This window comes from Mytilus edulis, chromosome 1, assembly GCF_963676685.1.
Source record: "Mytilus edulis chromosome 1, xbMytEdul2.2, whole genome shotgun sequence".
NCBI lineage: Eukaryota > Metazoa > Mollusca > Bivalvia > Mytilida > Mytilidae > Mytilus > Mytilus edulis.
The window spans coordinates 85,670,748-85,684,404 of record NC_092344.1 but is presented as its reverse complement, the minus strand read 5'-3'; the positions used below and the strand labels follow the sequence as shown (position 1 = coordinate 85,684,404).

The 13,657-nt window shown below is 31.3% G+C and overlaps 1 protein-coding gene and 1 long non-coding RNA gene across 2 annotated transcripts in view; one reads left to right on the top strand and one right to left on the bottom strand.

Annotated features, from left to right (window-relative positions):
* The first annotated feature begins 2,562 nt into the window (after positions 1 to 2,562).
* Positions 2,563 to 12,855, top strand: LOC139493126 (doublesex- and mab-3-related transcription factor dmd-4-like). The gene is made up of 4 exons (XM_071281292.1): positions 2,563 to 2,644; positions 6,424 to 6,640; positions 10,494 to 10,630; positions 11,566 to 12,855. Exons 2-4 carry the CDS (start codon positions 6,444 to 6,446, stop codon positions 12,186 to 12,188), a joined length of 957 nt encoding a protein of 318 aa, XP_071137393.1. The 5' UTR covers positions 2,563 to 2,644; positions 6,424 to 6,443; the 3' UTR covers positions 12,189 to 12,855.
* Positions 12,853 to 13,657, bottom strand: part of LOC139493137 (uncharacterized) — a 22,149-nt gene continuing 21,344 nt past the window's right edge. Inside the window, exon 2 of the long non-coding RNA XR_011656921.1 lies at positions 12,853 to 13,125. This is a non-coding gene — a long non-coding RNA (uncharacterized lncRNA). The remainder of the gene's footprint in view (positions 13,126 to 13,657) is intronic.

Genomic DNA, 13,657 nt, shown 5'->3' with positions numbered 1-13,657 from the left:
TTGTATCACTCAATAAAACTTCTCATTCATGATAACACGAGGTCCCACAATAAAGTGCACAGGAGATTTAAATAAAAAAATTATAAAATTCGTGTTTTCATTATCCTAGCTAAAAAAAATGTAATTATAAGTATTGAATGCTTCTTTTTGTAACTTCATAGGGTTGTAAAAGCGTTGACCGTGAGCACATTTTTTTAGAATGAAGCGCTTCCGCGCTTCATACAAAATGTACTTCGGTCAACGATTTTACACCTCAATGAAGTTACAAAAAGAAGCATTCAATTCTTAAATGAATAAAATAGTAAAGCAAAAGGGTATTAGTCATGGACGAATTTCTTTATTTACGAAGATGTTGAATATATCAAGATAAAAACCCTCTATGATGCTTTGTAATTCAATTTATGTTATAGATATTGTAAGTAAACCTTGTATTTTGTAATATACGTGTTAATTTATTTAATTTGTAAATGATTCTGTCTTTTTAGATAAAAATGTAAATGTTAATGTTCTTATCAAAGCCTATAAAGTAAACAGATTTTTTATTTCACCTATCACTGACTATATTATCAAAATAATCACTGAACAACTGCTAGATGTTTTCACTGTGTGATCGTATTGTAACTGTTTTGACAAGCTAAGATCAGATAGATCATATAATTACTCGTATCCGTCAGTCAGGAAATCATGCTATTTCAATTAACTTTCACTCAGATATTAATCAACTTTTCATTCCAATTTTATCTGATCAAAATGTTGCAAATTTTGTTTTAATATCAAGTTTATTTACATGTTTATCTCCCTGTGTGTTCTGTTTGCTGCACGCAAGTACTGTGTTACATGGATACTGAATTTCTACTGAAATCTTTAATAATTATTATAGTTTGCTTTGTGTGTGTTTTAATGGGAAAAGTATGCAGCACGACAGGAAGATTCAGCGCCAAGATTTTTTGCAAAGATCTCTATAAAAGTGAACAGAATGTCAACTCGGGGCATCGGATTCCTAAAGGCAGTAAAAAAAAATGGAATATTTCTTTAATTGGAATATTTTTTCATTTTTTTTTTATGCAATGCTAATTTGTGTTGTTTTGTCTGTCTATTCTTAAACTACCACAAAAAAAGAAGAGTTCAAATATAATATAAATATTCATTGTTTATAAAACAAAGTCGCTACATATATCATTAAATGAAATGCTAGTATTCCAGATTTGGTAATTTAGATGTTTTTCGATTGATTTTTCAGCCGTTGTATCATCTACTACGAACGAGGAACAACATTCAGTATAATATTAAAAAAAGCTCCTTTTGGAAACAGATTGAATGTTCACAACCTTACAAATTTCTGGTCTGCTTTCTTTTCGTATCTTTATAAGAAGTTTTTTTCCAGGTTTCTATAAGAAGTTTTGTTCAGACTTAGTAATCCTGGTACCTTTGATAAAAGAGGGACGAAAGATACTAGAGTGATAGTTAAACTCATATATTGAAAATAAACTGACAACGCCATGGCTAAAAATGAAAAAATCAAACAATAGTACACATGACACAACATAGAAAACTAAAGAATAAACAACACGAACCAAACCAAAAACTAAGGGTGATCTCAGGTGCTCCAGAAGGGTATGCTTTGATAACTATTGTATTATTGTTTGGTAAAAAAGAAGACACCAAGGGCAAACAAAAATTATACGCCGGATAAGACGCACAGAATTTCACAAAAAAACATATAGAAAATAAAAGATTGAGCAACATTTAGTAACATAAAAAGGAGAGGGTATCAAACTTACATTCTCTGGAATGGTAAACAGAGTCTGCACTACTATAAATTATAATGCAATGGTTTTCGTCCGTTTCAGATGTCAAGTGGCAGAAACGCTGTAAACCACCAGTTTGTTTTAGATTTTAAATTTTGAGATGACATTATTTGCTTTAGTTGCTAAAGAGATGGCGAAGTATACATTTAGGCAAACAATAAATCTATTTTTCATTAAAAATAACAATAAGTTATTTTTCTCCATGAAATTGCACGTCATATATAATAACTAGAACTACTGTATATATCGCCTTGTTTTTTGCAAATATCAGCATATTGTAATTCTGTTTACGAATCGTTCAAATAAATGCCAATAAACTACCAGTTCTGATCATAAAAAGTAAATATAAATATAAATCGGAAACAAAAAATGTTTTCATCACATTTGTCGTTTTTCGTCTACGTAATCGAATGATTGAAAATCTATTTGAAATGAAAAGGGATGAAATGTTTAAGTAAGAATTATTATTGTTAGATGTGTTATTAATTTGGAAGCCCTACGATAAAGAAAAAAAAACATAATCTTAATTTACTTTGAAAGATCTATTCTCAATGGTAACACAAATGGCTTAATTTGACATTTTTATCATTTGATTTCAAGAGAGTGTAGCTTATCTTAATTTTATGCAGATAGATTTAAGAAATATATCCCGAAACATATGCTTTGGGTATCAAATAATTTGATGATCTTCCAAAAGGGCGTGACAAGATCAATAGATCACCCAATCAGATATTAAACATCACTATAATCTGATTCTGAACATTATATTGAAATATAGTATATAATTACAGTCTTTATGATTCACACGTAAGGATTCAACTGGTTAGAAAATAAAGGTAAGTGAAATTGCATGTATCAATTCAAAACTAAATATTTGTACCTTTTTTTTTGTCAAAATTTATGGCACATTGTAACTTCTGACTGTAGTAAGATCATCGAAGCAGTGTTTTTAAAAGGCGTGATTTATGTGGTTCATAAGTGTTTCTCGTGTTTTTATATAGGTTAGACCGTTAGTTTTCCCCGATTTAATGGTTTTACACTAGTAATTTGTGGGGCCCCTTATAGCTTGCTGTTCGGTGTAAGCCTTGACTCCGTGTTGAAGACCGTACCTTGACCTATAATGGTTTACTTTTATAAACTGTGACTTGGATGGAGAGGTATCTCATTGGCATTCATACCACATCTTCCTATATCTATGATAACCAGTTTCATTATAGTATAACTATTATTGCAATAACAGATTTTATATTCAAATACATATCAACAATAGAATGTTTCAACTGGTTTAATATCAAAAGCGAAAAGGCAGCATAAAAACCAGACTTATTTTAAAGATATATTTATATTTAATGAGCATGGCTTCCCTATTACGATATAGCTAGCAACCACATTGGGGATAAACTCACTGCTGGTTACATAGACGTTCTGTGAATAATATTACATCTGCGTCTGATTACAATTCATGATCATCGGGATTCATACACTAAAACCATTATTTAAAAAAAAAAAAAAAAAAAAAAAACTGATGAATTCTATACAGTTGGTGTTGCCATAAACGGAGAAAAAATAAAGTGCTATTATATTTCATTTTTTTATTTTGAAAAGGCTTAGCGAATATCGGTTGGATGTATTCTTTTGATGGCCAGTTTTAAAATGAGAGTCTTGTAAAAAAAATATATTATATTAACACACGTTTAACGATTTAACTTGTGTTATTTCACTTCCAATATTTTTTCAATTAAGTCCTCTGGTGTACAAGCATCTGAAAGTAAATATCTTATAAACGTTCTCTTAAATTTTCATCATTAAAAAATCGGCCGTGTTTTAATACACATTTTGCAATTTTGTTTTAGAAAATATTGCAAATTTACAAATAATTTTATATTTATTAAAAGCATCAAACACATATGGTCCGAGACCACCATTGTCATATAGTCCCTAGTGTTGACAGTGGGTTACTTGCCATTAATTTTTATACCCCTTCCAAATTTATTTCTCCATGTTTAATGCCTCAAATTGCAAGTAGGGGGATGAAATTACACTTTAAAAAACATTTGGGTCCAGAATTTTTAAAGGAAAGTAGTGATTTGGTCCAGCTGAAAAAGGTTGAAAATTAGCACTTCGGAAGCTGTCGAAAGATTTCAAGACGCCCGAAACATACAATTGTCCATATTTTGAGTTAGAGCCGATGAAGTTTTCTATAATTTTGATATAATTTGTCCCAAAAGTAGTACAACACACTGTAAAAGTTTCTTTGAGAAAGCGCAGGTGGGATTTTTTTTATTTGCATTTATGTTCTAAAAGAAATGCACTACGAAATAATTGTGTTCTCGGACCATATACTAGTATTTGCATGATTGCACAGATTCTGGTCGATGAGAAAATGGCAATTTGGAAAACATTTCAAACCTATATGAAGAAAAAAGGTCTGCCGTAGAGTTGATTTCAATTTTATTAACAAACGGGAAATCAAACATACAAAAAGTTGACACTTGCAGGTTACTCGTCATACATATAAAACTTTGTCATTTATCGTAAATGATCTTCAATAACCGTCTTGACAAAGTTACGTCAGATAAACGTACCGATTATCAGGTTATCTGCATGTTGATATCGTAAAATATCAGCTGCGAGACATAATATGAAGCTTTTTGTCGAGTGAGCGTAGCGAACGAGATCAAAAAGCCTTCATATAATGTCAAGCAGCTGATATTTTACAATATCAATATGCAGATAATCTGATAATCGATTTATCGGGCTATATTTGCGTGTTTCAGAAGTGTTTTCTTTGTTTCACCAGTACACAAAAGAATTTAAGATGACTTGATAAGTTCGGGTCAAAGTTATTAACGTCGGTTCAAACATTATGATGTCCGGGTCAAAGTTATTAAGGCCGGTTCAACGTATTTGACGTCACAAAGACATGTTACGGAATGATATTAAGAGCTGAACAGAGTGATATAGACAGTGGGACGACCGATAAACTACAATATTGACTTATGTTTGCCTCTCTCTATTCTGTTATGTTTGCTTCTGTGTGTCCCTTCTATTTTCCTACGTTGTTATATTGTATTGTCTAATGATTATCTTTTTTATTGTCATATGTCACAGTGAGTCTTCACTATGATCTTATTGTGAGGTTCGTGTTGTTTATTCTTTAGTTTTCTATGTTGTGTCATGTGGACTATTTTTTGTCTGTTTGTCTTTATGTCATTTTTAGCCATGGTGTTGTCAGTTTATTTTCGATTTATGAGTTTGACTGTCCCTTTGGTATCTTTCGTCCCTCTTTTATGTTTGCCTCTCCTATTGTTTTATGTAAAACTTTACTGTTTGCAAAAGTATGAATTATTCTGAATAATAAGGATCAGAGGCGATTTAGAGGCTGGGCCCGGGGGGGGGGGGGGGGGGGGGGCTGGGGGCCCAGCCCCCACCCTTATCTGGGAAAAATGTTGTTGCTTATATAGGGAATACTTAAAGCATGACCTGGCGTATTTAAAATTTTTATACCTGGTACATTTTCTTATATATTATTCGTGTGTTTCTCTGTCCTATATGTTCTCCAATTTAAGTTGCATTGCAGTCCTTTTATGTAATGTTGTCATTTTAATGTTATTTAACATTGCCATAAAAGCGAGAGATTTGGCATGCCACAAAACCAGGTTCAACCCACCATTATTTTTCTTAAAATGTCCTGTACCAAGTCAGGAAAATGGCCATTGTTATAATATAGTTCGTTTCTGTGTGTTTTACATTTTAATGTTGTGTTTCTATTGTATCGTAGTTCTCTTATATTTTATGTTTCCCTCAGTTTTGGTTTGTAACCCGGATTTGTTTTTTTCTCAATCGATTTATGAATTTCGAACAGCGGTATACTACTGTTGCCTTTATTTACATCTTCTGTTGTCTTATGTTTGCCTCTCCTTTCTTCTATTGTCTTCGTCTTATGTTTGCCTCTTCTATTGTCTTATGTTCATCTCCTTTTGTTAAGTTTGCTTCTATTGTCTCGGGGTTTTCCCTTTTAATGTCCTATGCTGGTCTTACATATTATCTTATGTTGGCCAGATAAATGTCTGTCTTAGTTATTATTTATCAGTTTACGTTTAGGGCAAATGAAGGTCTTAATCCAACCGAATTTTAAAGTCAAATTTAAATAACATGTACAAATGTGCATGTTGAAGGCCGTACTTTAACCTATAATGGTTTACTTTTTAAATTGTTATTTGTATGGAGAGTTGTCTCATTGGCACTCACACCACATCTTCCTATATCTATTTAATGCAAATTTCTTTTTAGTATGCTGCACTTATACGTTCAGTGATGAAAATAAACTTTTGGTTGTATATTTCGATATATATATATTATGTAATTTGATTTGAAAATACGTGTACTTTATTTTAATGATGTCTGGTATTTTGCGGTGTAAATGATTCAACTACTACTATTTTATCGATTTTCTTGTTCAATGTACACTAAAGTAGATTGAAAAAAAAACCATAATAGTTTATAAACAATTATATTTTAACCTTTTTCATTGTTTTTTTACTAACAAGTGATGCCTACAGAACACAATACTATATATAATGAATAATGATATAAAATATACTTTATATTTTAGTTGTAGCCATTACACCTAAGATGGAAGGAAATAAAATCTCTAAACTTGGATCAAAATCACTCAGAACACCAAAGTGCGCTAGATGTAGGAATCATGGCGTCGTCTCCTGCCTAAAAGGCCACAAACGATTTTGTCGTTGGAAAGATTGTCAATGCCCGAATTGTCTATTAGTTGTTGAACGACAAAAAGTCATGGCAGCACAAGTAGCCCTCCGAAGGTAAGAATTAATTGCAGGCATTGCATGTAGCAGTAGATTATTCGCTGGATCTTTTGTTGATAAACAGGAATTATCATACTGATGCAATTGATAAAAAAAAAAGTTCATCAGATATGAATAAAGGAAAATATTCGGAAAACTTTAAATAAAATAAAAAAAAGTCAAACAGTTATATATTTTATCGGTAATAGTACAACTTCCGAGGCCAACAATATTCAGGTTGTTTCTTAATTTACCCCCTTCCTGAAATAAGAAATGGAAGTTTGGAAGTCAAAACGAAAAACAATTGTATTAATTTCATTACATAATTTCAGATATTTCTATTTTATTTGGTCTCTTGTGAAGAGTTGTCTCATTGACAATCATATCACATCTTATTTTTTTATATAGATATAGATAACTTGAATTTTTAAGCTTTGATGCTTTATAGATAATTATACAAACACTGTATACCACATAGAACATAATACTTCAAAGATCAAATAAGCGTGTTTCCTAGCACCAGTTAATCAAATTGTATTTATTTATGTTATGGAATTTAACATGCTATATCTAAATATTTTGTAAAATCTTCAATGAAACATTATATTTAATTTCTGTAAAATAATAAAGTCGAGCACGCCCTTGTGCTATTTGTTGGTATCCATATGACTAATGTTTATATTGATATATTGTGTTACACATCGTAGTCCTCTTGTATGTTTATTCTTCCTTTGATAGGTATCATAAATCTTGCATTGATATAAGATTTTTTCTCTCCTTTTATATGTGGTCACATCACACGAGAATGTGTTTTATCATGAACACTATATGTTGTCAAAATAGTATTATAATATACTATGTTAATAATCTTTATTTTTTCCAATGCTACATGTTTGTATTGATTTCTGTCTATCGTTTTGTTATGTGTGTGTTTGTTTGTTTATTTAGTAACAATCCTATTGTTTAGATTTTAGAATAATAACATTACTATTCTTATTCTATTTTTATTCTGAACTCTATATAATATGGATAGTTTCACTAAAATAAAACATAACACTTCAATGATTGTATTTTAAAAACTTCAAATAAAGTAATGTATAGACATATTTCGGTTTCTTTAAAATAGTATAAGATATTTCATGTAGATTTCTTTGTAAAACGCAAATGCAATTTGTGTCTTCCTTTATTAATATTCATAAGAATTTAAAGCATCTCCGATGGTATAAAAAATATTGTACCTTGACCAAAAGCAGTTCAAAACTTAATGCTGTGATACGCTAGCTCCTTAATTTTACAAACCTGTGCGTGGCTGCGTATTTATACATCCAGCACGCCAACCAAACGGACGCCCACATTTACTGTCCGTATGTATTCGATCTATGAGTTTGAATGTCTCCCAGGCATCTTTCGACCCCTCTTTTATAGATTTTTACTGCATGTCGGAGAAAAACAAAAGGAACCATATGTATATTCCCTGTCACTCTAGAAGCCAATTTGAAGTGTTTTAATGATGTTGACATAACTATAGAGTTGTTGCTATTTGAAAATATATCTTTTCCCATTGAGTTAATATAAATAATGTTTGTCTTTTTTATTTTCGTTTATTTCCTCATTTCATATATGTAACTAAGTGCATGTAGTAACTAAAATAATTCTAAAACTTATTGTTGTTATTATTCTCAGGATTTATAAATGTTGTTGATATTTACATGTTCCAAGGTCCTGTAGAACATCGTATATAAATGATTAATTGCCTTCATGTACGTGCATTACATAATTGATACATATAGATACATGATTTCTGTGGCTTTCTGTTTATCAACATTGGTAAATTTTACCATCAAAGTAGAAGGTTCACAAGGGAGAGATCTGACCAGAACTTATAAATGAGTTCAAAATCGCTAAAAATAGTGAAACAGTTTAAATTGATTTAGATATCGCCAAAAGTACAATACAACTGTCAAATTTGAAAATAATGGAAACACAAAGGTACAATATATACATCGGTACCGTAGTCGCATGAAATACCTCGCTGTATAAGATGAGATTTTCGGGATGTATCAATGAGAAATACTTGAAAATCTAGAGGTTTACTATACGGTCCTCAACAATAGACAAGTGTTTATCTATCATATGATGCTGTGAATGCGGACATTTGATGAAAGGTCCATAGTACAACTAGAGTTGATTCAAAAGAACATACAGCAAAAAAAAATATGTCGAAAGAAATAAATATTATCTGAATACTTACTTATAAAGTAAAAAGTTAGGCTATAATCAAGTTTATCATGGTGGGAGTACAGTCATGCTTACTAAATATACGTATCAATTGTTTTTGAATTCTTAATATTTTCCCCGATTAAAATTCATCAAATACCAGGGTTTTGATATCACAAACTATTCAAAACATTTACTATTCGTCCCGTAGGTATCTCCAGCCCAGTAGCGAAGTACTGGCATGAAAACACGGATTTTTTGTGTTATTAAAATTTGCTGTTACAAAATGATAGAAATTATTATAAATTAAGGAATGTATCTCCCTCATGCAATGCTCTGATTCCTTCCACGGATTTGGCTATACTTTTTGGACCTTTTAGATTATAGCTTTTCATCTTTTATATAAGCTTTTGATTTCAAATATTTTGGCCACGAGCATCACTGAAGAGACATGTATTGTCGAAATGCGCATCTGGTGCAAAAAAAATTGGTAACGTTAAATTTTATTACTAAATTTTATCATCGGTATATGGACATCATTCGTAAAAATAGCTCAACATGCAGACTTCTTAAACGTTCAGGTATTTCACATCCAATTTTTTATGGAAAAATTCTTTATAAAGCACAAAAATGTCAGTATTTACCTCAGAAACTAACAAAACCTTTAAATAGACTTATTAAGAAGGGATATAGTTACGATACTGTTGTCAGGTCATTAAAGATTGCATATTTTGGCGTTAATATTCAACTTGATTCACTTATAGGGTCTTTGCATGGGAACTAAACACATTTATTCAAAAACCAGTTGTTGTCATGACACGGGTTATGTTCTTCTCATATACGTTATGATGGTATGATACTAAACCCCTAACGGGAAGGTTTGTGCTTGATATTCATATGATGAAATCATAATCTTTCAATCAGATTAATTAAAGTCTGGAGCTGCCATGTGAGTTAGTTAACTGCTAGTAGTCTGTTGTTATTTATGTATTATTGTCAATTCGTTTATTCTCTTTGGTTACATCGTCTGACATCAGAATCGGACTTCTCTTGAACTGAATTAATGTGCGTATTGTTATTCGTTTAATTTTCTATATTGGCTACAGGTATTAGGGGGAAGGGGGGTGGGGTTGAGATCTCATAAACATGTTTAACGCCGCCGCATTTTTGCGCCTGTCCCAAGTCAGGAGCCTCTGGCCTTTGTTAGTTTTGTATTATTTTAATTTTAGTTTCTTGTGTACAATTTGGAGTTTAGTATGGCGTTCATTATCACCGAACTAGTATATATTTGTTTAGGGGCCAGCTGAAGGACGCCTCCGGGTGCGGGAATTTCTCGCTACATTGAAGACATGTTGGTGACCTTCTGTTGTTGTTTTTTCTATGGTCGGGTTGTTCTCTCTTTGACACATTCCCCATTTCCATTCTCAATTCTATTGATAGCTACATTTGTACATGTAGATAATGACATAGCAATACATAGATAGATCCATTTCTCAACTAACGGATCATTTTTAGGAAAGCCATTACCTTTAAAAACTAAACAGTGTCGTCTTTCTATTTCTGTACAATTCATTTCGACGTAGACAAAAGGAAACACTAAATCTAATAAATGATAAATATCACAACTTTAAGTAGCTATGTATATTCACTGCAGGCACCAGTCGACAGAGTCTCCAAATAGAGTAACACAGAAAGTGGTGAATGCTACGCGTGTGCTTCAAGAAAGGAGGATGATGCACAGAAGCCTACGACATCTGCAACAACGTGTTGTATCACGTGACATAATTTCAAGTATGTTGGTGGAATAATTGATGTATCCATAAAGTTAAAATGAAGTGATTATTTACATAGGCAACAATGGCATAAAAGTAAGAACATGTGGTAGGATTGCAAATGAGACAACTCTCCCCGAAAAACCAAATGACACATACATTTACAACTATGGGTCAGCGTTTGACCTTCAATAATGAACAAGCTTTTTTAGGGTTCTGGGTTTTCACTTTAAAAAATACGATGAAAAAACTATCAAATTCGGAAATTCTTAATCAGATGTGTGTTATTAAAACTGCAATACTCGTGGTGCTGCTGCCCTTTTTGATAGAAAAAAAATGCATTTTTAATGATACTGCATGGTTCCGGAATTTTCGAAATAGTATGTATAAAGAACACTACTTGATTATTTTTTGGCAGTAAATATTTATAATCACTGTTTCTCGCACATTTCTGGCTATTATCACACCAATAGCCATCACTCATTTCTTCACTATATATAATATTTTTTGGAGTTTTATAAGGATATTTTTTTACTCTTACCTTTTATTATATGCTAAAACTGGGTGGCACCAGACATATTTTTTTGTTTGCTTCTTTTTAACCATAATGTATTGTAATAAATATAGAATGATTTAAAGAGGCAATCTTAAGAGTAAAAAATTCTAGGAATATAAAGTCTGGAGATTAGTTACAGTGCAGAATACTTTTTAGTATAGGTTTTGTGGTCAAATTTATTTTGATGAATTATAAACTGTTATATGTTTCTATACATACATAGGAAATTAAGTTATATTCCGTATTAACATAAAATAAATACATTTGTGGAATATTTTAATATTAGACTTTGAAAAATTTCAATAATATTGAAAAAGCAGAGAGAAGTATAAACAAAAGAATCGATAGGTACGGAAAAGTTACAAAGTACTTTATTTTATTTTTTACTTTCATTTCAGATATTAATCAAAGAATTTTTCAGAATAATCCCATGAAAAACAACAACAAAATACTACTAGACGAACGAATAAGAAGACGGCGTTGCTTTGCTGATAAAGATTTGGATACAGCTTCGGTTGGAGTAATAACAAAATTCAGTGAACCAATGGATACAAAAAGAAATGATTCAAGTTTGAATTTCATTAAAGTATTACCATCAAAGATCAGTATCCTTCGTCGTATGTTTCCTTGGAGCAATTCAAACATTTTAGAATTGGTATTACAGAGTTGTCATGGAGACTTGGATACTGCAATATATCAGTTAAAACTTACAACTTTAAGACAACAAGATTACACAGACAGTCAACGTAGTAGCAAAAATATCGACGCATACATTTTACCCTTTGATAACAATCTATTTACGGGAAAAGATGGAGTCCAGGAGCAGTCTGACGGTTCTATTTACGACTTAAGATGTGGAGTTTTTACACGATTTACCAACATGTCTGTTAAAAAAGAAGAATGTTTTGACAATTCAAATTTAAATCACAGACTAGACTTGGATTACTTAAAAACTGAAAAGCTTAAATCGACATCTAGTGATTTGAAATTTTCTATTGCTTCAATAATTGGCGAAAATTAAAACAGTTACTTACAAAAGTGTCAAAGGGTTTTACTACGTGTTCACATTTGAATACTCGATTATTGACTACGTGTTCACATTTGACTACTCGATTATTGACGCACTGTTCAAATTTGAATACTAAATTATTGACTCCGTGTTCACATTTGAATAATCGACTATTGACTATGTGTTCACATTTGAATACTCGATTATTGACTACGTGTTCACATTTTGAATAATCGATTTTTGACTACTTGTTCACATTTGATTACTAAATTATTGACTATGTGTTCACATTTGAATAATCGACTATTGACTACGTGTTCACATTTGAATACTCGATTATTGACTACGTGTTCACATTTGAAACCTCGATTATTGACTAATTGTTCACATTTGAATACTCGATTATTGACTACGTGTTCACATTTGAATACTCGATTATTGACTACGTGTTCACATTTGAATACTCGACTATTGACTACGTGTTCACATTTGAATAGTCGACTATTGACTACGTGTTCACATTTGAATACTCGATTATTGACTACGTGTTCACATGTGAATACTAAATTTTTGACTACGTGTTACCATTTGAATTCTCGATTATTGACTACGTGTTACCATTTAAATTCTCGATTATTGAAAATAGGAAATATACATAAAAAACTATTACAACACGAAACGATAATTTTTTTTTATTTATGACTTAAAATTTACAGGTTTTTCCTGAACTGCCAGTGTTGGGGCACTTGACGGTACATAGTTCACATTGATTTTTGCAACTTGAATAGCATGACAACATCTGGAAAATAAATTTTCCACCACAACCCCTGATACAGCTACTGGAACTATCTATGCAATTGCTGATGCATTGGTTAGTAGCGCATGCTGTGTCTCCAAATAAGCTCAAAACGACCAAACAAAAGATTGTAAAGGCGAGTTTCATAACAAGCTGAAAATACCAAATAAAATTATTCTTAGAGTCATATGAAACTTCAAATTTAAAACAAAAAATGCATATGTTTTTTTTTCATAAATAAATGGTTAGTTTTTATAATAAAACTAATGTACATAATACTTTTTTCTCGGGAAAATTCTATAATTTGTCCTATAATTTGTCCAAATTAAGAAGAAATTTACTTTTCTTTAATTGCTTGCTTTCAGTAAACAATCCGCCGATATGTTTTCCAAATGCAACGAACTCATCGTGACTTTTCTTGTAAAAGTCTTGTGATCCCAATACGCATGGACCTGTCATTGAAGTAAACTAATATCTTATTGTACATGTTATAAACGAGCTCAATATTCATGCCTCTTTGTTGATTGTGTACTTAGATGACAATCCGTAAACTACAGATTCAAAACACGACAATTAATTAACTGCTATATTTTCACATCAAAACAGAGCGAGAGAAAATTGTTTTTGACAAATATACGATATGGATACGATAAAAATAATAACATCATGCACAGAAGATTATGTT

Bases quoted from the DNA above. Each gene is read 5' to 3' on its own strand.
- LOC139493126 (XM_071281292.1), top strand. From the start codon at position 6,444: ATGGAAGGAAATAAAATCTCTAAACTTGGATCAAAATCACTCAGAACA. The intron at 6,641-10,493 runs GTAAGAATTAAT...TATTCACTGCAG, and splicing joins GCACAAGTAGCCCTCCGAAG to GCACCAGTCGACAGAGTCTC. The intron at 10,631-11,565 runs GTATGTTGGTGG...CTTTCATTTCAG, and splicing joins ATCACGTGACATAATTTCAA to ATATTAATCAAAGAATTTTT.